Source organism: Rhopalosiphum maidis, chromosome 1 (assembly GCF_003676215.2).
Source record: "Rhopalosiphum maidis isolate BTI-1 chromosome 1, ASM367621v3, whole genome shotgun sequence".
NCBI classification, from domain to species: Eukaryota; Metazoa; Arthropoda; class Insecta; order Hemiptera; family Aphididae; genus Rhopalosiphum; species Rhopalosiphum maidis.
In genome coordinates, this window is record NC_040877.1 from 60,986,745 (window position 1) to 61,008,950 (window position 22,206).

The 22,206-nt window shown below is 27.0% G+C and overlaps 2 protein-coding genes across 3 annotated transcripts; one reads left to right on the forward strand and one right to left on the reverse strand.

The window, feature by feature from the left end:
- Positions 1 to 1,111: 1,111 nt before the first annotated feature.
- Positions 1,112 to 4,042, reverse strand: LOC113550370 (venom carboxylesterase-6-like). Its single transcript, XM_026952139.1, has 10 exons — positions 3,735 to 4,042; positions 3,507 to 3,644; positions 3,283 to 3,439; positions 2,655 to 2,840; positions 2,373 to 2,563; positions 2,126 to 2,291; positions 1,869 to 2,053; positions 1,662 to 1,812; positions 1,463 to 1,589; positions 1,112 to 1,401 (listed from the first exon to the last, which is right to left on the reverse strand). Exons 1-10 carry the CDS (start codon positions 3,921 to 3,923, stop codon positions 1,197 to 1,199), a joined length of 1,695 nt encoding a protein of 564 aa, XP_026807940.1. The 5' UTR covers positions 3,924 to 4,042; the 3' UTR covers positions 1,112 to 1,196.
- An 8,706-nt stretch (positions 4,043 to 12,748) lies between these two features.
- Positions 12,749 to 21,890, forward strand: LOC113550324 (esterase E4-like). 2 transcript variants are annotated; one of them, XM_026952070.1, is made up of 9 exons: positions 12,749 to 12,985; positions 13,340 to 14,157; positions 15,671 to 15,808; positions 17,064 to 17,412; positions 19,229 to 19,419; positions 19,513 to 19,854; positions 20,473 to 20,629; positions 20,701 to 20,827; positions 21,498 to 21,705. In XM_026952070.1, exons 2-9 carry the CDS (start codon positions 13,942 to 13,944, stop codon positions 21,703 to 21,705), a joined length of 1,728 nt encoding a protein of 575 aa, XP_026807871.1. In that variant the 5' UTR covers positions 12,749 to 12,985; positions 13,340 to 13,941. The 2 variants fall into 2 exon arrangements, with proteins under 2 accessions (XP_026807871.1, XP_026807872.1); XM_026952071.1 differs by lacking the exon at positions 12,749 to 12,985 and having other exon boundaries at positions 13,942 to 14,157; positions 21,498 to 21,890.
- Positions 21,891 to 22,206: the final 316 nt, after the last annotated feature.

Consider the following 22,206-nt stretch of genomic DNA (forward strand, 5'->3'; position numbering starts at 1 on the left):
AGTTTCTTGAACAGCCAACATAATAAAACCATTATTAGTCGATTCACGATATATAAATATAAAGAATTCGACAAGATGTCTAATTTCCTAACCTAATACTTATTATACGTACCTACTACTGTAAACTGAAAACAAAACATAAAACATTGCAGATTACCTAATTATTGCACTTATAAAAGCAATGGTAGGTAACAGAAAATTGTAGCATAGCTCCAATAAAATATCAATATAATATCATAGTTACTGATAGCTATCCAATACGGTAGTACTCCAATGTTCTTAACAATATAGCAGTGGCGAATTATTCTGTACTTGTATACTTAGGTATCTCAAAAATAAAGACCAAAATTTTAATGTATAGTACATATTTAAAAATATTTAAATCAATTTAAATGAAACGAAACAAATAAATTAACCAACGTCAAGATTTCAAAACTCGTTTATTGTTTTTTTATAACCTACGAGAAAATTAAATAAATTCCTATATACTTCGAAAACAAAAATTATTAAAATTATTCCTGTTTATATAAAAATTAAATGTTTTATTCCGAAATACCTAAATTGCTATACATTGAATAGCTATTTAATTGACATTTTTTTTTAATATACTGTTAATTTATTTAAATACGCATAGGTATATTTTATATATTTTATTGCTTTTTGTTGTTGGAAACAAAATTTCTAATTTTATAGTTTCTATAAAAAATGTAATTTATAATAATATTACGTATAAAAACTCTTTTTTTAAGAATTGTTCAGTAATAACTCATCAAACTATTTTAACTATCAAACTATAATGAACTATTATATCGTGATTATACATTTCAATCAAATAATATAAAATTAAAAACAATACAACATTAGTATTTCATCAAAATGTTCTTTAACTAAATAATTATAAAATTTAATACAAATTCAAAAACAAAAATAATAATTATACTTTGTATCCTACAAACAGAACAGATTATATAAAATTAAATATAACTGAACAAATAACTTATTATAAACAAACGAAACTTGAGCGATATTTTTCACATAATATATTCACTTAACTCATAAATATAGAAATACTATAAAGTACAAGATAATAATATCATATTTTAATATTCGAGTTCAATTGAATTATTAAAATATTTTTATTGACTAAGTTAATTAAACGTAATACATAATATTACTAATTAATTTAATAAAAAAGATCAGAAATCTTTATTTTTATGGTAGGAATAATGTTCATTCTCGTTAAAGTCTAACGAATCCCAAAATCTAGTTCTTCCCATATCCTCGACTTCATCCATAGTAATATTCGTAGGGGAAGATATTTTTAAAAACGATACAGTCGAATGATTAGGGTCTTTGCTCACAGGAATCCAATTGATAGAGCTAATTCCAGTTGATGGTATTCTATTTCAAAAATAAATGCTCCTTAGTAAATTTATTATAAAAACATTATACAAAATATTACCCTTTAAAAGCAAATGATGTCCAAATATCAACTATAATTGGCACTAATGATCTATCCAATTCTGAGTCTTCGACGTTTGCATATACGTTTCGTAATGCGTAACCCGTGTCATCTGCATGACTGGCTCCTAAAAATACAATAAGAATATATTGTATAACCTGTTTAAATAATATGATATGATTTAAAATATTTTTGTTACCGTAATTTTCATTAGATTTTGAAAAATATTCCGAAAGACTGTGCCTACCCCGATATCCGAATTGGTATAAATACACCGGAGATTTATACAGATGTGCATGGATTTTAACAGCTTTTATAATATCGACTACAAACAGACGATCGCTAATCATCTGAAAATTAAGTCCAAATATGAACTATCTGATAAATAATGGTATTAACTCAGTACTTGAATAAATTGTTCTGTATTTCCTTTAACCAATTTTTTACTGCCTATATATTCTTTTCTAATAAGTTCTGACACGTAGTCAATTTTATCTTGAGGTATCGTGTAATTGTAATCCAGTATATGTGGCAAGACTTTGTTCCAATTTTCGTCAATATACTTTAACAAATTTGGATTATTGATAAATTCTAAAAACATAATATTATTTACACATTACAATTATAGCGTACTTAACAAGTAATATTAAAAAAATCGAATACCAGATCCTGGGTAGAGACCCTCGTGAGTGGCAACACTAGACAACCATGGTACATCTGTCGCTAGGCCTTTAGCGAAAATATTATAGGGTAGTTCACTTATAAAAGCATTTTCACTGGGTAACTCGACAACCGGTCCAAAAGGAGAATACGGGTTGTACAAGAACGGCTGTAATAACGATCATATTAAAGTAAAACAAATACAAATTTTATCGATACAATCAACAACAATCGAATTATTGTTACTTACAAAAAATATTTTAACTGCTTCTACGATGTGTAAAGCTGGCCTGGTAATTAAACATTCGACCAGTTCTTTTGACGGATGAGTTGGACAACCTAAATAAGCGCCGATAGCTGCTGATTTAGCAGGTACATTTTCGGCTATTGTCCAAGGGCACAATGCCGTTCCACTCTGCGAAAATACTCTTTGAAACAGCCCTATATATTATGTGTTATACGATATCAATTAGTATACTATACACGTGTTGAAAACAATTTAAAAAAAAATAGTGATTGATCAATGTTTAACCTCTAGATAATGGTGACAACATATGAAAATGAACACTAGCACCTCCAGCTGACATTCCACTAATCGTAATATTCTCCGGATTTCCTCCAAAATACTTTATATTTCTTTTCACCCATTTTAAAGCTTGTACTTGATCTTTTAATCCGTTATTTCCAGACACTACCGAATCTCCGGTACTAAAAAAACCTATATAATTTTTACGCCTTATTTATTTTATGTAGGCATAACAAACAAGTAAATTTAAATTTCATTTGAACCTTATTAGTAATAACAAGTTATTACTATAATTAATAAGGTTATATTAATGAGATATTACACAAAAATAGTATAAGTAGCAAAACATATTTTAAAACTACGCTTAATTGTTGTTATAATATATTATACAAAAACAATATTTAATATTATAATATAACCTTGAATTTAATAAATTGAAGGTTAGGTATATTATCGAGGTTATAAAATCAAGTATTTATATTTATAAAAAGTTAACTAGAACCGTTATACAAGTAAGTCAAATTTTATATTAAATTCAAAATAATTAAATGATAAAAATATATTTATCGTTTATTTTAATAGAAAATAATAAATATTGTTTGTTGATTTTAAATTCGAATGTCATATATATTACCTATTGGCCCAAGCCGATAGTTAAATGTAACAAGAATTATATCTTTGTCCAAAATGTAATCGGGCTGGTATACAGATCCGTAAAGAAACATGAAAGCACCTCCATGAATAAAAACCAATACATTCAAGAGCTTGTTACTTTTTCCTTTTACCGGAAGCTAGATTATAAATAAAAACAATTATTATATTTTAAACTCAAATAGATATAATATTCGAATCACTAACTTTTGGTGTATATACGTTCGCATAAAGGCAATCCTCGTCTCCTTCAATTAAATAACTCGAATGATCGTATTGAATACATTTACTACCCGGAGATGACGCGTTCCACACTCCTAGCCAAGGTTTTATCGGTTGAGCTTCCTATAATATATTATTACGTATTTAAGTGTGTTCCAACATTTTGTATCTATAATACATCTGTAAAATATACTGCACGTTGACAAATTTTACCTGAAATCTTAGTTTCCCCACTGGAGGAGTTGCATAAGGTATCCCTTGAAAGCTGTAAATAGTTCTTCCTTTCCATGTTTTCGATAGTATTCCAGATATGGGCCCACTTTCGATTTCTACTACAGGAAACTGATTACCAGCTACCAAACAACACAAACATGTCAATAATAAAACAATAATAAGGCGCATGTCGAAAAAATTAAAAAGAAAAAATAGCCAATAAAACTCTCGGAGTAATCAATTGGCCACCCGTGTCTACGGGTAGACAATTGTTAAATGAATAAATAGTTGTTATAATATTATAAAACGAGAATATAATGCGATGTACCTGGTTACTATTACAATATATACTAGTTCCCCACTTTTTCACGGGAATACAAAGTATGTTACAAACAGCTAGACATCCTTCAATAAAATGGCGTAATTATAGGAATTTATTCAGAGGAGTGATATAATTTTTCTCTGATTAACTATAAACTGCATTTAATTTTGCACTAATATAATTTACAATATATACCTACATCCACTACTATCCGACTGCAACAATCCCAAATTATTTAAATTGAATTATTTATTACCAATAAAAAATTAATTCATGTATTATATTATTTTGTAGTGTTATATTTATATTCACACCTATCGATTTGAAATATATTTTTTTTTAAATAGGTACGTGTAACTATTTTTTTATTACATAGAAGTATTACAAGCATTACATAAGAAATCTCAACTATAGATTTTTAAAAAATTTAAATAATAATAGTTATGAAATAGAATATAAATTATTACATTCTTAGGCTTTCAATATGATATCGTGTATTTTATTAAAGAAACTATAAATTATAAAATAATTTAAAAATCACATACTTATCTTATAACTTGCCAATACATTTATTAAAAATAATATTATATGTAAATAAAAATAAAAATATCCGATAAAAATGTCTAGTCTCCATAAGAAGTATTATGTTCTGATAACTCTAGCAAAATATTTATATCGATAATATTTATAGAAATACATACAGGGTGTTTCACCAAGCATCCTTACCACTATTTTTCATTTATAATTATTTAATTTTAATTTTAATCTTTACAGTAATTTTTAAGTAAACCAACCTAATTTTCATATTTTCAAATACTTAGATTTTTCATGAAAATTATGAAGCAGATCATTTTTTTAAAAAAGTTTTATGACTATAAATCTAAATTTAAATTAGTAGTTTTTGAGTTACTTACCTAATTAACTCTGTACACTAAGAATAATATGTTCAGAAGATATATGAGGGACTATGATGATTTAATAATTATAGTATTTCATACTAATCTATCAATATTTCATATTTTGTAAGAATTGTTCAAGTATAATATTATGCAAGTGCTGCATTCAATATTACAATTATTTTAATATTTATAAAACCACTGTTAAAGGAAAACATGGGGATGAACATACTAAACGAATCAGTGAATCACCCTATATATATATAAATAAAACGAAAATTATCTTATAATTGATCATTGAGTATTTTAGTTGCTTATTATGGTGGCACATACGAGTTTTGTCCAGTAATACATTATAGGTACATACTACACCGATTGGAAACAGAATTTTTTTGATGCGTATATGTATTCATTTCGACATGTATCTAATATTATGCAAGTACTAATTATATAGTATGATGTAGGAGATACACGTTCAACGATATGAATAACAATAAAGATAATGAACGTCATAAAATTGGAATTTTCCAATGCTACATAAACACTGATTGCACTTTTATATTGTTAGTGATATCTACTCTTATAAAAAAAAAAACGGTACAAATTTACGCTCGTCGGTCGTCGTAATTTAGTAGCGTCTGATTAGCACAATTTTTTTTTTTTTTTGTATGATTAAATATTATTAACAATATCGAACAAAAGTTCGATCAGTGAAATTATTTTATTACTATTTATTAACATTTAACAATATAAAAAGTGCATTCGACACGTGTAGTATACAATTACCAAACTTCAGGACCTTGCCGGTACTTATTCTATTTAATTTATTTTAAAATAATGATAAGCAGGGTTGAGCAATAATCAATTTCAAACATTAAAATTATATAATTTAATCACATTTGTAAGTTAAGGTAATAACTTGTTACAGAATTTCCAAGTAACTTTAAAAAGTAACTGATTATAATTTTTGTTGTAACTTTTAATAAAAGATTTAATTAATTTAGGTAATAAGGTAAATCATATTGTTATAAAATAATTAAATAATAATTATTAGGTAAACCAATAAATGAGATACAAATAAATATACTCCGCACTCGGCAGCATAATATACTGTTGTTACAAAAACACTGTTCCGATATTCCAAAAATAACTACCTATTAAAATATATCCTTCAGGCAATGCCACTGCGGTGTTTAGGGTGAGGAGTAAATGAAAAATAGTTTTATTTTCCAATTTAACGTAACCGACTAATTGTCAACTGATTCAACAGGGCTTATTCTAAAACGCACTTGGGCTTGTTTTGCGTATTTGGAAAAGCAAAATTCGCACTTGGTAATCAATTTTAGCGTAGTTAATTTTTTTAATTTATTGCTAATCTTGATGACCTGTAGTTGTTATTTGGTATTTATTTTTAAGATTTAAGTTGTTTTTTAATAAAGGTAGTTTTTACTATTCATTTGTTGTATTAAACTGTCTTAACAATTAATATTGTTACTTATTAGTTGTTAACTGTTCATACACTGGGCTTGAAGTGTTCAAACACTAGCACAATGTCGCTGTATTCAATCACTAGGATTTCAATTTTTTTTTTTAATTTAACTAATATGTTTAAAGTAATTTGGTTTTATACTGATTTCTTATTAGCAATAATTCTAAAATATACAGGTATACCAATCTTTAAGTCCTAACTGAATAAATATAAAATAAAAAAACAATTTATGATTATATTTTAAATGTAAGCAAATCCTAGTGTTCACCCTATATTATTAAGATAATACAGCAAATATTAGTTCCTATAGGTATTAATGTGTTTTTAAATTTGAAAAATTATTAGAAATCGTAGACAAGAGCCTTTATTGATGAATATTTTATCAGTACCTACTATATTAAATTAGTAGCTAACCTTGATTGTAATTTGTAATGCTAATATTAGAAATGCATTTGTCATTTTGGGCAATGATTTAAATTTAGAAGATTTAAATATGTAGTAGATATAAAGATTGAACATAAATACATAATAGATTAGAAGAAATACAACAAATGAGTCCAATGAGTCCTAAGATCAAACTGAAAACAATTTAAAAAAAAAAACGTTCTGACATTGTGTTGTATTATATTAATTATAAAAAAGTAAAGAAGATATTAACTAAAATAAAATATTTTAAGCGCGAAACGCGAATTTTACTGATATCATATTATAATATTATATATTTTATCTCAGAAAAAAATATAATTAATAATTACTAATTTGTACAAATCAAGAGAAAGATGAATTAATAACTGTTCGACTTCACTATGTTTTAAAAATGTACCTTTATCTATTATGTAAATCAAATATAATAAGTAGATATAGTGGAATAGTTTTACAGTTTCTTTATAGGTAATATATATTTAAAAAGTTCGTAGTTAAGAATTCTGAAATCCTATAAAAATATAAAAATTTGTTTATTTATTTATTTAGAGCTATTATATTTGAATATATTTGGACCAGTTATTTACTGATAATATTGGGAAAAAACTATAAAAATCAAAACCAATACAAATTCTGGTATAGCCCTGTCTGTAAATGATATCCCCATGTATCTAGGACCCAACTCATATGGGTATGCACCGATAGTAACATATAATATGATAAGTATTTATTATCGGTATACCTATAACATAACCCATAATGTATGTAATTTATGTGTTTTTATACGTAAATACATATCTACGATCACTCTCAATTGCCACTTATGTCAACTATACTCGTATATTCATTCTTTTAAAAAATAACGTAAACGTTCAGACATTCTCTACTCGGTAATCGGTACACATTTCTGGAATCATTTTTTCCATTTTTTTAAAAACAAATTGAAAATAATTTAAACTATATCTCTCTATATTATTATTTAAATCTTGAGTGTTGGCAGTGTTAACACCTAATCCAAAAGGCTACATTATACTTTTATAACACTTAATGGTCTCCAAAAAATAAAAATAGCAAAAACGGAAATTCATAATTTTTAAACCTAAATTATAATTATTATTAATCGTAATAAAATATTATTATTTAAATATAATTAACTATTTAAACCAATAAGACTAATCCAAAATACAACTCTCACAAGTTTATTACAACGTTTCAGCTATATAACTTATGTTATATTAGTTACTGATATTATAATATTTGGCTTAACACTTTTAAGAATTAAAGATAAAAACGAATTTATCAATTTGCCATTTTGCCAATAATGAAGGTCTCAGAGGTTTTTACTGTATTTAACGAACTTAATATATACACAATAATAATTTAGTATAAGTAGTTATCTAAAATATGAATAATAGTTTGGTGTTACAATAATTAATATTTTTAATCTTATTCATGTTTTACATCGTTAATTATTTGTATAAACAGAATCATATTTATTTAAACTTCTCTAAATTAACACACCAATAAAAAAAAAATATACTTGTATTATCACAAAAATACTGTTTTTATCGGATCACTCTATCATAAATATTGCTTTATTTAATTGCGAATATTTAAAAAGGTTATACACCGTAGTTATAATATAGTGTCCACTGAAGATATCTACATGCCGAATTATTAGAATTATCGCTCTTTAATGAACTTAGATTCTGAACGGAATGATGAATATATTGATTTTACAATGATATGTGTTTATTTTTTTTTATTTTTTTTGTGTCTGTCATCACGTTTTGGAGTAGTAATAGTGCTTTGATTTTTGACTTCAGCCCCTCTTTGAAAAGAAAATTGAATCTAGTTGGTACTTTTTTTTTTGGGGGGGGGAGAGTCAAAAGGTCTTGTAGTTTTCAAAAGCGTCAAGAAAAACCCTGAAAAAGTAACAAAAAAACGGATAATGTTTAACCTGCACTTTTCGACTAAATTGACTTTTTGATTTTGCTGTAACTCAAAAACGGGTCATTGTAAATATTGAAGTTTTCACCAAATGTTTATATTAGCGTTATCTATTTACGATAACATTTTCAAAATATTTTGACTTCTTTTAAGCTATTTATAAACAATTGAAATTTTCAATTGTTCTAAATTTTTTTTTTTTGAAATGATTATAAAAAAAATTGGTGATTTGTGATTTATACTTAAGGTTAAAAAACCAACACAAGGTTCTTCATAACTTTTTCTTAAAATAACTGTAAAAAAAAACTCCAGCGTCAATAAAGAAAAAAATTTATGAGCGTATGAAATTTATTTTTTTACGAAATCGCGTAAAATAACGATATATTACAATTTAAATATAGATAATAATATAATATATCCTACTAATTATCATAGACTGACAAATCATCTCCATTCAGAATAATTTTTCGTATACAATGATACCTGTCATTGCATTCAAATTTAACACATCCATTATAGTGACCACCTCTCCATCTCTATACCATACAGCAGAGCAATATCCACTTGCCCACCTTTATTTGATTTTAAAAGACAAAATATACACTACCTATTATTTCATTTTATATTTCTTATTTAAAAAATCTAATAATATACTCGTATAATCTATTAATCTAATTCAATATTATCTTCTTAAGATATCACAATAGGTCAAGCAATATATAGTAAATAATCTTAGTATGACCTTAAATTTAATATCAGAAACAGAAACGCGAATTTAATAACTTTATATATAAAATAAAAATAAATAACCATTTTACTATTTGATTTTTAAGATTTTAGGTAGAGCGGCGGCGATATTATTGATTTTACAATATTTTTTTTTTTTTTTGTGTGTCGAATACACTTTTAATAGTAAAAAAAATGTTTCAGTATCTATTTTACTTAGATGTTTTTTTTCTGATAAATAATGTAAAGTACTCTTTGAGGATTCAATTATAACTCCTTATACTTTTCTTAATAATTAGCGAAAATAAACAACAAAAAACGCGGGAAATATACTAGTCACTAGTGAGTATTTACCAAATAGGTACTTAGTGAGTCACTGATTGCTGAAAAAAATATATAAAATTTTTTATTTAATAATACGAAAAATGATTCTAAGTCAAGACGTTCTAGAAATGGTCAGCCCATAACACTAAGTACACTTCATTATAATGTAAATTTTGATATTTCTAATATATAATTTTACTATAAGTATTACGGGAGGAAATCAATTTAATTTTTGATGAAAATATTGCATTTATTATAATATTAATATTGACTTTAAAATCAGTTCTAACTTACCATAAAACAGTATAAATAGTTTCATGAAATAAAAAGACAATAATATCTTCAAATGGATCTACATATTTTGATAATGTTATTGCATAAATTAAAATTTACAATTAACGTAAAAGTATTAAGACCCCGCGAATAATGTTTTACACAGATATAAGAACAACTTATGTGGAATATTGTAATAAACTTTAGAGTTAAGCTATATTTTAAATAAACTTAAAATTGTTTTAATTTTTGAACGGTATTATTGGATGCCGAGGAAATTTATTAATCGTATGTATTCAAAGATTTAAATTTAATTTTATTCTATCATTTCATCTAATCTAGGTTTTCTAATACTCTTTGTCTTCTGGGAATCAATAAAAAGTTGAACAAAGTATTTCCAAATAAATAATCTGGACTGAACCAATACAAAAAGAAGAATTATCTTAATCAAAATGATAAATTTTTGTTTTTATATTATATTTTATACTTTTAAATATTAGATTTATACAAAAAGAACCAAAAACATTTATTTAAACTATAAAATACTCAACTGATAACTACAGATTACAAAAAAAATTACCTATATTCATCTCTCAATGGATTTTAAATTGTACGGTATAACTAGGTATTGTCTTGCCAACAGCATAGACATTATTTAAGATAAAATTATTATTAACAAATTGTAAAACAATAATTTACTATAATTAAATATTGAATCAAAGCATAACCTATAATTACATATTTTAATTTATAAAAAAAATTAATTAATATGAATAATTAGTCTCTATAGATACAAAATTAATAAATCACGTAACGTTAAAAAATATATATACTTTAAAAAAAAAAATATTTTAATATTTAAAAGTAATTAAATAAAAAAATAATTTACATAAATTATATTTAACTGTAAAAGAAACAATAGTAGTTGCATAAAATAACAATTGAAATAATCAACTGAATCGGAAAATAAAAAAAAAACATATTAAATATGTATAAAAATTATATAATATCAAAATTATCAGTAAACAAAATATAATATTTATAAAGACAAGTAAAACAACATAACTCAGCGGACTCCCTTTATCTAATAAAAATTCTCTCTAGCCAAATGACAAATCTCAAAAAATCCAAAATCAGTTGAGTTCCTTTCTAATTAAGAATCAAACCATTGTTATAAAATTATAACATAGATAATAGATACTAAGCTAACAAAAACAAAAAATTGGCAAATATCTGTGAGACCGTGACAAAGAAGATATTACTTAATTCGATTCTCTTCAAATTTACATCCACCAAGATTTTAAAGTAGTAACACAAAAATGTATACTCAATCAGTGGCAACAACAAATAACAATGTTCAATCTTAAAAGCACACTAAACTTAACGTATGAAAAGTCTCAATATACCATGGGTCTAGTTTTTACTTATAAAGACACATCAGGACAGATAATCAACATAGGCGCACTGATTCGGACACACTTGCTCGACACACAGATACCTAATAAAATAAACAGAATCATATCAATGCCAAAATTTGGAAGAAGTCCTTTCCATCAAGAAGACGTTCTGAAATATTAATACTAAAGCGCATTTTTAAAGTATTAAATTTGAAAGTATGAATATTATCTAGTAAACATCATAAGTTTATTTTTAAAATATTTTTATTTTAAACCTAGTTATGAATATTATAAAAAAAAAAACACGTACAGACGTAGCGTTCTCTCAAGATAATATTATAATATGTTCATGAATTATAAAAATACGAAAACATAATATTAAAAAAATCCAATAAATTCCAGACAATATGTAAGCATTGGAACCAGACGAACAAAATATATGGAACATTTTTAATTTATTAAAACATTTCAAATGTACAACTTTATCAGATCTAATCTTTATGTAATATAAATGCTTAACTGTTTTTCTCTCTTTTAAATATGTATTTAGCAATAAGCTAATAATCTTTGGATTAGTGGCCTAAAAATTAATAATAATAACATACCTATTATATTATAATATAATACCATACAGCACAGATAACAGTATTAGCTTGATAATTATATAAGAGGTATCATGACAAACAAACACACACACGTACATATTATATGACTAATTTAATTATTTAGAATCTTAAATACAGACTATATTATATTTTTATGCTGTTATAAAGATTACGAAGAAAATACTCGTTTTGTTCGACTATATTTTGCTTGATGAATATTTTTTTATTTGAAATCATACTACTCATACTAATATTATATACCTACTTTCGATTTCCATAATAATGGGCAAGTGTTAGGAAATAAATTGAGATCGACTGATAGGTAGTTATTTTAAGTTGGCAACGGTTCTACAAGTGTTTTGATTAGGAAAAACGTCACTTACTCTCACTAGTCCACGCGCAACATAGACAAAACGCATTTACGCAGTTTGAATAGAACTCGCTCAATTTTTGTTCTAGAGCAAATGTACCTATAATAAAATTAAATTTTTATAATACTTCTGAGTACAAGATGATGAGTTTTTTCCATTATTCCCAATACAACGTTAATTACATCGTTTAGAAATAGCTATAAATTACAACTTTTTTAAATAAACTTTTAATTTACAAAATTTTAATTTTTTTAAAAAAACTCATCGTCTTATGCTCAGAAATATTATCAAAATTTAATTTTATAATAGGTATATTTACTCTAAAACCAAAATTGAGCGAGTTTTACTCGGACTGCGTAAATACATTTTGTCTATGTGGCGCGTGGGCTAGAGAGAGAAAACAAACAGTGCGTTGACATCCTCTTGATGAACATAATTTGGAAGTATATTTGATTATAAATTTTAATTCAAAAAAGTAATGCATTCATCTATTATTTTCTATTATTATCAATATAAATTTAATTATAATATTAAAAATTTAAAGTTTTTTTTATATGACTTGAATTTTTACAGTGCAATTTTTATGTATTTTTTGGTAAAACTATACAATTTTTGTGAGTTTATAATGCGATTAAATCCGGTATTTTCTTATAAAATACATACATCCCCTCCCATCGAAAATTCCTGAGCACGCCACTGATCATCAATATGTACTTAAAATAATAATTTACGATTTTTTTTTTTAATTATTCGAACCGTGTTCGACTCTTACAGTGCTACCATGCAACGAGATTTTTTTTTAATCATATGTTATGCGCGTTTTTTGAAGGTATCCGCGAAGAGGATGTCGGAGAATGTGTGTTCTATTAAATTAATCAAACAACACAGCATAGGTACGTTATATTATCGTGGGTTCAACCAACTACGCCGGGCGAATGATTTACGATGATGGTCGCGTTGGCGGTAACCGAGTGACGACGACCGGGCCGTGGCTCGTGACGCAGTTGTTATGATACAGTTTCCTCGTTGATAAGCGATAAACCTCGACCTGATGTCGTCCAAATACAATGCACCGTAACAGTATTATGTAGATATATGTATGCGAGTAGAGACAGCAGTAGCACACATCGGACAGTGTTTGTTTTTATTTTATACCTCGCCGAGCAAACACTGAAGTCACGATGCGATAAGACGACGATGCCCGTATAAAAGCATCTAGCGAAGACGATCAGGTCTCGTCAAAACCTATAGTGCGATCCACCGGCACCGAGTTTCGCCGTCTGTTCAACTGAAAATTCGTCGAAAAATCGACTAGACGCAGTAACATTATCACTTCTATTATATGTCACCGCGTGTCGTCGTATAGAAATATAAACGAACGTATAAATCGTAAATTATTATATTACTTTTATTTTCTGAGTCCGCTTAGCAATGATCGGACAACCGTGGTTTGTCGTTGCGTACGTCTGTCTAACGACGGTGGCGATCTGCTGCTCGTCGTCGTCGTCACCGCTACCGCCAAGAGTACGCGTCGAGTCCGGCGAACTTTCCGGCGGCATAGACCACACGACCGTCACCGGCCGACCGTTGTACGCATTCTTAGGAGTGCCGTACGCCAGTCCGCCAGTCTACAAAAACCGTTTCAAGGTAGGTGTGTAACAACCGCTACTGACTTTGTTATTATAATGATTAATGATGAAATTGAAGCTAACAACAAATAACATAATAGATATTATGTCTCAATAAAATTTCTCGTATCATTATCAGATATAACAGCTAAGTAGTCAGACTAGTCGGAGCCAGTAAAAACACAATTGAATAGATAATAAAAACCCAAGACTCCATCACTAAACGATCAACCTTATTTTTCGAGATAAATAAAAAAAATATGCATATATGATATACTATACAGTATACGTCCATAACTAAGTATAATTTAATATTCGAAAATCTCAGATGTGTATGCGTATAATATGTATTCTAAATCGAGAAACAATGATAAAAAAATTCATGTAAATAATATCTATGTTATACAATTAATTGATTCTTGTATTTATATTAATGACTAGGTTCCACGTTGTAGAAAGCGATTGAGTTTAGATGATATAATCCACAAAATAATGTACATGTATTATAAATGGTACGGTAGGTAATACGCTATTAATTTTACATAACACTATATGTGAAAACTTGTATTAAATTTTCAAAAAATGTCTATTAAAGTTGAAAATTTTAGATATTTATGCAAAATACTACAAACAATATGCAAATTTTCGTGATTTTAATGAATTTTTGTAAAAATTTGAACTTTATCTCATAAAAAAAAATTGAACTTATTTATTTATTATATAAACGGACTTAAGTCCTATAACATATTAAAAACGCAAGCACAGTAATTATTAAATATGCTACATGAAATTTTATGTACAACGAGATAAACTTAAATATAACTAAAAATTAGAACCTATAAAACTATAAGATATACATATTACGGTTGGATAATTATAGATATAAATGAAGAAACTTATGAGGTATGTAGATATGTTATGTATTTTTAATATTTTTATAATAATATAAAATCAACTTATACAAGATCTCGTATCCAATTTTCAAGCCTTTTTTTAAAATTAAAATTAAAACTGAATACTTATATAAAAATTGTGACTATTTTTCGTTTTTAATTTTTTATTATTATTATTTTATTTTTTAATAATAGTTTATAAACCTCATTAGGAACATGCATTCATTTTTCATTTTATTTCACAAACCAAAGTTTAACTATATAGTCGTAAAATATCGAAAAATTCAAATATTTATAAATAACCCAAACTATACTTCATGCTTAGTAAATACTAATATATAAATATTTAGTGAATATTTCAAGACTACGCTTATTTATTTTTAAATTATAACTAAAAAAAATCAAAATTTATTAAATAAAAAATTGGTCTTAAGTAAAAATTCCAATTTTCCAAACCACCCTTAAAATTGAATATTAAATCAGTTTTTCTACTGTAAAACGTGTATACAAATACAATAAAAATAAACATAATTGTAACCAATAGATCCTAAAATGTGTTGTTTAATGTGTATTTAGGAAACGAAAAACAATATAGCATAATGTTGATATATTGATAATTAATATTTTCTAATTTTATAGGAACCACAACCAGTAAAACCATGGATGGGCGTGTGGAATGCCACAATGCCCAGCAGTAGTTGTATTGGAATAAACCATGCAACATTTAAAGTAGTCGGAAGTGAAGATTGCCTATACCTCAATATTTATACTCCAAAAGTGAGTAAATATAATATTTTAACAACAATTTGAAATTATAAATTGTCTTGTTTCATACAAACGGCTATAATGTCATCAAATAGTTCTAATAAATAAATATTGTAGAATATATTTATGTTATTATTATTATATCGTTATACTTATGAAGTATATTATATTACCGACGTAGACACTTCATAATTTGTATAATTCGGCATTATGTGCTGTGTAGACGCCTAGGCCTAGTCATTATTTAAAAGTAATATAATGTAATATACACAATTACACGACTTTTAAATAGTTTATCACACATAAATCTTAATATTATACATCTATATACATTATATATTATAAATTATCAACATTATAAAAATAATACTAATAAATCATTTATGGTCTACGAATCCCATAATTCTATAATATATACGACCTATATGATTAATTGTTAGCACCAATTTACCATGTGATAAACACTCAAAACAGTAGTATACAACTCAATGAACCATAATGTGCCATAAATACAGGTTTAATGAAGGGGATTGGAAACGGAAATTTTTCGTCTTTGTCTAACACACGCGCAACATAGGATTATAAACGTGTTCTATTTCCAACGTATCAATTGATATAATGAAGCGATAACAATTCTGAACACAGATTTAAATTTGCCGTCAAATCTACTTAAGATAAACTTTCCAATAATTTTGATTTTATCTCCTCGAAAATCCTAAAAATGTTGTATTAAAAAAAGGGTAATTAAAAAATTAACATATTTCAAGTTTCAAAAAATCAAAAATGTGAGAAAGTCAATCTCAAAAAGACTTGACGCTAAATTCTAATCTGTTTTCAGAATTCTTATCACTTCATTATATCAATATGTCGTTTGGTACGTTGGAAATAGAACACATCTATAATCCTATGTTACGTGTATGTTAAACTAAAACAGAAAATCACCGCTTCCAATCCCCTTAAAGGCTATTACAAACGAACAAACAATCCACAACAATATCTAGTTATGCGATAAATTCAAATTTTATACAATAAATTTAGTGGCAGTTCGTAAGTGAAGGACCTTTAGGACTTAATCATTTTGAAAAATGTTTAGTTTTACAACACGAAATAAAAATTAAATATTTAATAAATATTTTCTTCTGCAAAAACGTGTGCAAATATAATGCAAATAATATAATCAATTTATTACGATATATAATAATCGATACTCAGTATCTATTATATTATATATAATAGTGTAAGTGATATCGTAATGTGTCTTACGTAGCTACCCCAAGAAGGGCTGATATCCGGCGGCCTGATGAACGTGATCGTGTACATCCACGGCGGCGCGTTCCAATTCGGCGCAGGTGTCGGTTATGGTCCCCACTATCTTTTGGACAGCGAAGATTTCGTTTACGTATCCATCAACTACCGGCTAGGACCTTTGGGATTCGCGAGCACCGGCGATGATGTATTGCCAGGAAACAACGGCCTCAAGGATCAAGTGGCCGCCCTTAAGTGGATCCAACGCAACATCGCCGCGTTCGGTGGCAACCCCGGTGCAGTGACAATCGCCGGTATGTCGGCCGGCGGGGCTAGTGTCCATTACCACGTTTTGTCACCCATGTCACAGGGTAAGTCATCTGAAATGTATTTTTTTATGCTACATAAATTTTCAAAATCAATAAATTATTCTGGACTTGGAGGTTGGAGAGAGAAAAAATATTTGTATATTATTTGAAGAACTTAGTGCTACGTTAAAATTATATTCGAGTGCACAATGACGATATTACGTATTTTAGGGCATGGGTAAATTTTTTTAGTAGGGGACTTGATGATTATAGAACTATAGATACTCACACTTGATTTTTTGGTTTATATAATAGCTGACATTCTTAGTACCAATTAACAATACTGTCGGTACTGATATATTTTAATATTCCCAAATGACAATTTATTTAAATAAATATATCTATTATTGTATAGAATTTATTAGACATTAGTTTCGTATATTATTATTATTTTTATCGATTGTCTATCCAAGAGAGAGTGTATTGTAAGTTGTAGCATACTCATTCAGGTATAATACAACATGTAGTATATTGTTACATTTGTGTAAAGTTCGTATTAAGGATCCTGCAGGATCCCAGAACTTAGATCTATCGAGAACTAATTTCATTTATCTTCACAGCTACACTTTTCTTAAATAGGTACTTATCTTATGTGATGTGATAATAAATAACATGTATTGAAATAATATATCTTAAAAATAAAAGTATATAATCTATACTTAAACAGTTATACAGTATATTTGTATTTGTTCACTGAGATTAGCGTTGAACATTAATCTTTGCTATAAATTTCATAAATACACATATATAAGTGATAAACATTAAAAACTCAAAACGTACGCATAATAAGAATATACCACTTCTGTTTAATCCAAAGGTATCTTGTTAAAATCCATTTTAATCTGATAAGTAATTATTACAAAAAATGTGTCATCGGGATTTATCAAAAATTTTTAAAGAAAATTAAGAAAATAAACATGAAATACAAATGTTTAAATAATTATGTGAGTCATCTATTAATTAAAAAAATTCTTCTATTAATTTGATTTATTTTTAAAGTTGCCTACCAAGCATCAAACAACGACTAAGGAAAACAACTGCCAAGTATTTTATAGTGACGAGAATTTTCAAATAGCTAAACTTCTATAGATTTTCATAAATAGAATGAGTAGGATGTTATTTGCAGTGATATACATTGGTTTTTGGGATTAATTTCCGCTATTTGACTCTTTGTTTCTTTATAGTCAACACCTAACCTCAGGGTTGCAATCACCTTGACCTAGGGGTCTTTTAGATGTAGGATAAAAATAAAAAAACGTCGATTTACAAAATGAACCATTTCATTTAAAATTTTTTATTAAACAAAAAAAAATACTCAAAATAATAATTTATAAATTGATAATTGAAATGATATATTTCATTTGTTTAATCAGTTAATGATATGATATTTTTACTATTAACTGTACTTAATAGTTAATATATTATATTGGAAGATCGCGAAGTGATTGACCATATTTTATACTTATTTTGAGGGTCGTGACATTAAAAAGGTTGAGAAACGAAGGCTATTCTGGATAATATGTACAATTTTTGGTATGGTAAAAAAACATAATATTATATTATATTATAACATATTACACATCATATGATTATTATTTTCGTATGAGCTGAACGCATTCTCCTACAGAAAAATATAAAAATTATTATTCATACAGCTTTGGTTCTTTTAAAATATAATAATATAATGTTTTTGACTTTTGTCGGAACTAGCAAATAGCGAAAGAATTCAGTCAGTATCTGCAACTTTTCTGTATGGCCTGTTTACATTTATATACCTACTATTAACAACGATCAGTAAAATAATAATTCATACATACAGGATTATTTAATCGAGGAATTGCTGAAAGTGGAAGTGCTTTTTGTGGCTGGGCTAACACAGAAAATACTATTCAAAAGACTAAGGAATTAGCTGAGTCACTAGGATGTCCTACATACTACTCGAAAGACACTGTAAAATGCCTTAGATCAAGACCAGCATTAGCCATAGCAAACTCTTTGAAAAATTTCTTAGTAAAAATATTTTTATTTAAAAACATTAGTGCAGTCTTGTAAACATTATACTATAAATATTATTATATTGTTATGTATTTCAATACTCGTTAGCCGTGGAAATACAATCCTTTTTCACCATTTGGACCAACTGTTGAAACAATCGGAACAGAACGATTTTTGACGGACTTACCAGAGAATTTACCGGCTCAAGATGTTCCACTGTTGTTTAGCTTTACCCAAGATGATGGCCTCTATCCAGCCGCTGAATTTGTTACAGTCGAAGAAACTCTAGTTGACATGGAATCCAAATGGGACGAAATACTACCATTCGTACTAGACTACAATAACACAATTTCAGATGAATCTCTAAGACCGGAAATCGCACAGAAAATAAAAACATTTTATTTTGGAAACAATACAGTGTCTGCAAACACTAAAAATGAAGTCGTCGAAGTAAGATAACAAAACTTTTTAAGTTCATATCATATTATCATATACAATACATTAATTTAAATATTTTAGAATAATTTATATTAATCTTAGCTAGTATCGAACAAATATATAATACAGGTTATAGGTATAACTGTATAAGTCATTAACTCCAACTACTCCAAGTAACCAAACTAAAAAGATAAATTGTTATAATGTAGATGAAGTTAAAATAAAGTTAAAAAGATGAATCCTAAAGTTATAAAATCCAAAGTTAAACTTTACATTTATAGGATTGTATCTGCTAAAAAATTATTAATAATATATAAATCATAAACGTGTACAAACTCTAGACTATAGTTCCATTAAGAAACAACTTATTTATTTTACTTCTTTTATAACTGAATAAATACATTACAATAATGTAGTATAATAATGGTTTTATTTTATTAATTTAAGTAATCAATCTTATGAAAAAATTGAGTTGGTGCTTCAGACCCTCTGAAAAAGTTTAATAGGTACCTTACACAAGCTAAGCTTATAATACAATTTTTGACTCAAAATAAATTAAGTTACTTACACAAATCTTATGTAAAAATCGAAAATAATTTATTATAATACTCATGGAATTATCCATTTCAGATGCTTTCAGACAGACTGTTCAAAGAACCAGTGGCTAGAGCAGCCAAGCGTTTGGCTTCAATAAATACATCGCCAGTTTACTTTTATGAATTTGGGTATAGGGGTAAATACTCACTTTCAGATATATATTCCAAAACTGGACCCTCTCAAGAATTAGGTAAATAAGCTCTAGTTAAGATAATATCTGACTGTGTTACCTAACGATTATAATTTATTTATTCATTATAGGAGTATCACACGGTGACGATACAATGTACGTTGTAAAAACCGAATACGGAGATCCACACGACAACGTTGAAGACGCCAAATTAATTCCAGTTATGGTGAATATATGGTCGTCATTCGCTAAGACCGGGTACGTTTATTACTTATATTAAGTACCTATCCATAATTACTTTATCATCATAATATTCTTAAAGGTATTTGTCTTAATATGCCTCATAGTAATTCAGTTAATTTTTGATAGTTTTTATTTTCTTTTTGACAGAACTAATAAATTGCCATTAACCTGGCAATACAAAATATATTTCAAAATTATTATGTACCTAACCTTGATGATTCTGAAACCTTGACATAAAAGCATGCTTCGGCGAATGAACCATTAACCGTAGTTGGCTAATTTCGAAGTAACTTTATAAATACCGGTTAATTATATTGCGGTATGCCGTTATATAAACTAACCAAGGCGGACAAAATTAAAGAACCTAAATATCAAGTTTTCCTTAATTTTTTATAATTGATTTGTATTACATGTAATCTATAAGTAATTTTATAATAAGCATATTTGAGGATTTAAAATATTTATATTGGCTTGATTAATATGATAAAGCATTCGCTCAGGGCTAAAATTTTTAATTTTAAACTTATAAGTAGACAATGATGAATACACTTCTTCTGCAATATATATTGGTATTAAACATAATACGAGTATAATATACATTATTATATTATAATAATGTACTAAATATATACATTTGCACGTACGAGTACAAACTATACTTATACAGCTACAAATTGTGTTTCAGAATTCCGGATATAGGAAACTCTACAGTATGGTTACCAGTGTCAAAAAATCCTACAGATCCATTAAAATTAATTAAGATCACGCAGAACCAAACATTTGAACCACTAGAGTACGCAAATCCCGGGAACCATACATTCTGGAGCACGTTGCCGCTTACCGAATTTCCAGCCGTTAACCTGCCGGAAAACATAAACCACACCGAATTATAAAACAATAGGAACCAAATATTTTCTAAAAATAACATTATGATTTTACAGCTTTTATATTTTGTAATTATAGATTTGTATTACGTATTTACGTACCTCACTGAAAATTAAGTAAGTAGGTACTATATACATTATTGTTATTTTTTTCAAATAGAAAAATAAATCAATATAAAAAAAAACTATTTATATTCGTGTGTTAAATTAAATTAATAGGAACTCAAAACAATTTGTACTTTTTTTAATTTATTTATGGACCCAACGACGCCCCGTATCATCCCGTAGGTATTTCTTTCAATGTCCTTTGCCGCCGTACTCGATAATCTGACCCATTTCATATCCGATTCTCTTCCTTAAGCTATTATCTTATCTCTCCCATCGTCCGTCTTATGCGCATTGCCAATACCGACCCTTCATTCTCCCTCTAAAATTTGTTTCATTATTACTATTTATAATTATTGATTGCCAATAGTCTTTGGCATCTTTATACGTATTACCTATATTGTT

Bases quoted from the DNA above. Each gene is read 5' to 3' on its own strand.
- LOC113550370 (XM_026952139.1), bottom strand. From the start codon at position 3,923: ATGCGCCTTATTATTGTTTTATTATTGACATGTTTGTGTTGTTTGGTA. The intron at 3,645-3,734 runs GTAAAATTTGTC...AATATATTATAG, and splicing joins TGGGGAAACTAAGATTTCAG to GAAGCTCAACCGATAAAACC. The intron at 2,292-2,372 runs GTAAGTAACAAT...TCGTTATTACAG, and splicing joins AAGCAGTTAAAATATTTTTT to CCGTTCTTGTACAACCCGTA.
- LOC113550324 (XM_026952070.1), top strand. From the start codon at position 13,942: ATGATCGGACAACCGTGGTTTGTCGTTGCGTACGTCTGTCTAACGACG. The intron at 19,420-19,512 runs GTAAAAATATTT...AATACTCGTTAG, and splicing joins ACTCTTTGAAAAATTTCTTA to CCGTGGAAATACAATCCTTT. The intron at 20,828-21,497 runs GTACGTTTATTA...ATTGTGTTTCAG, and splicing joins TCGTCATTCGCTAAGACCGG to AATTCCGGATATAGGAAACT.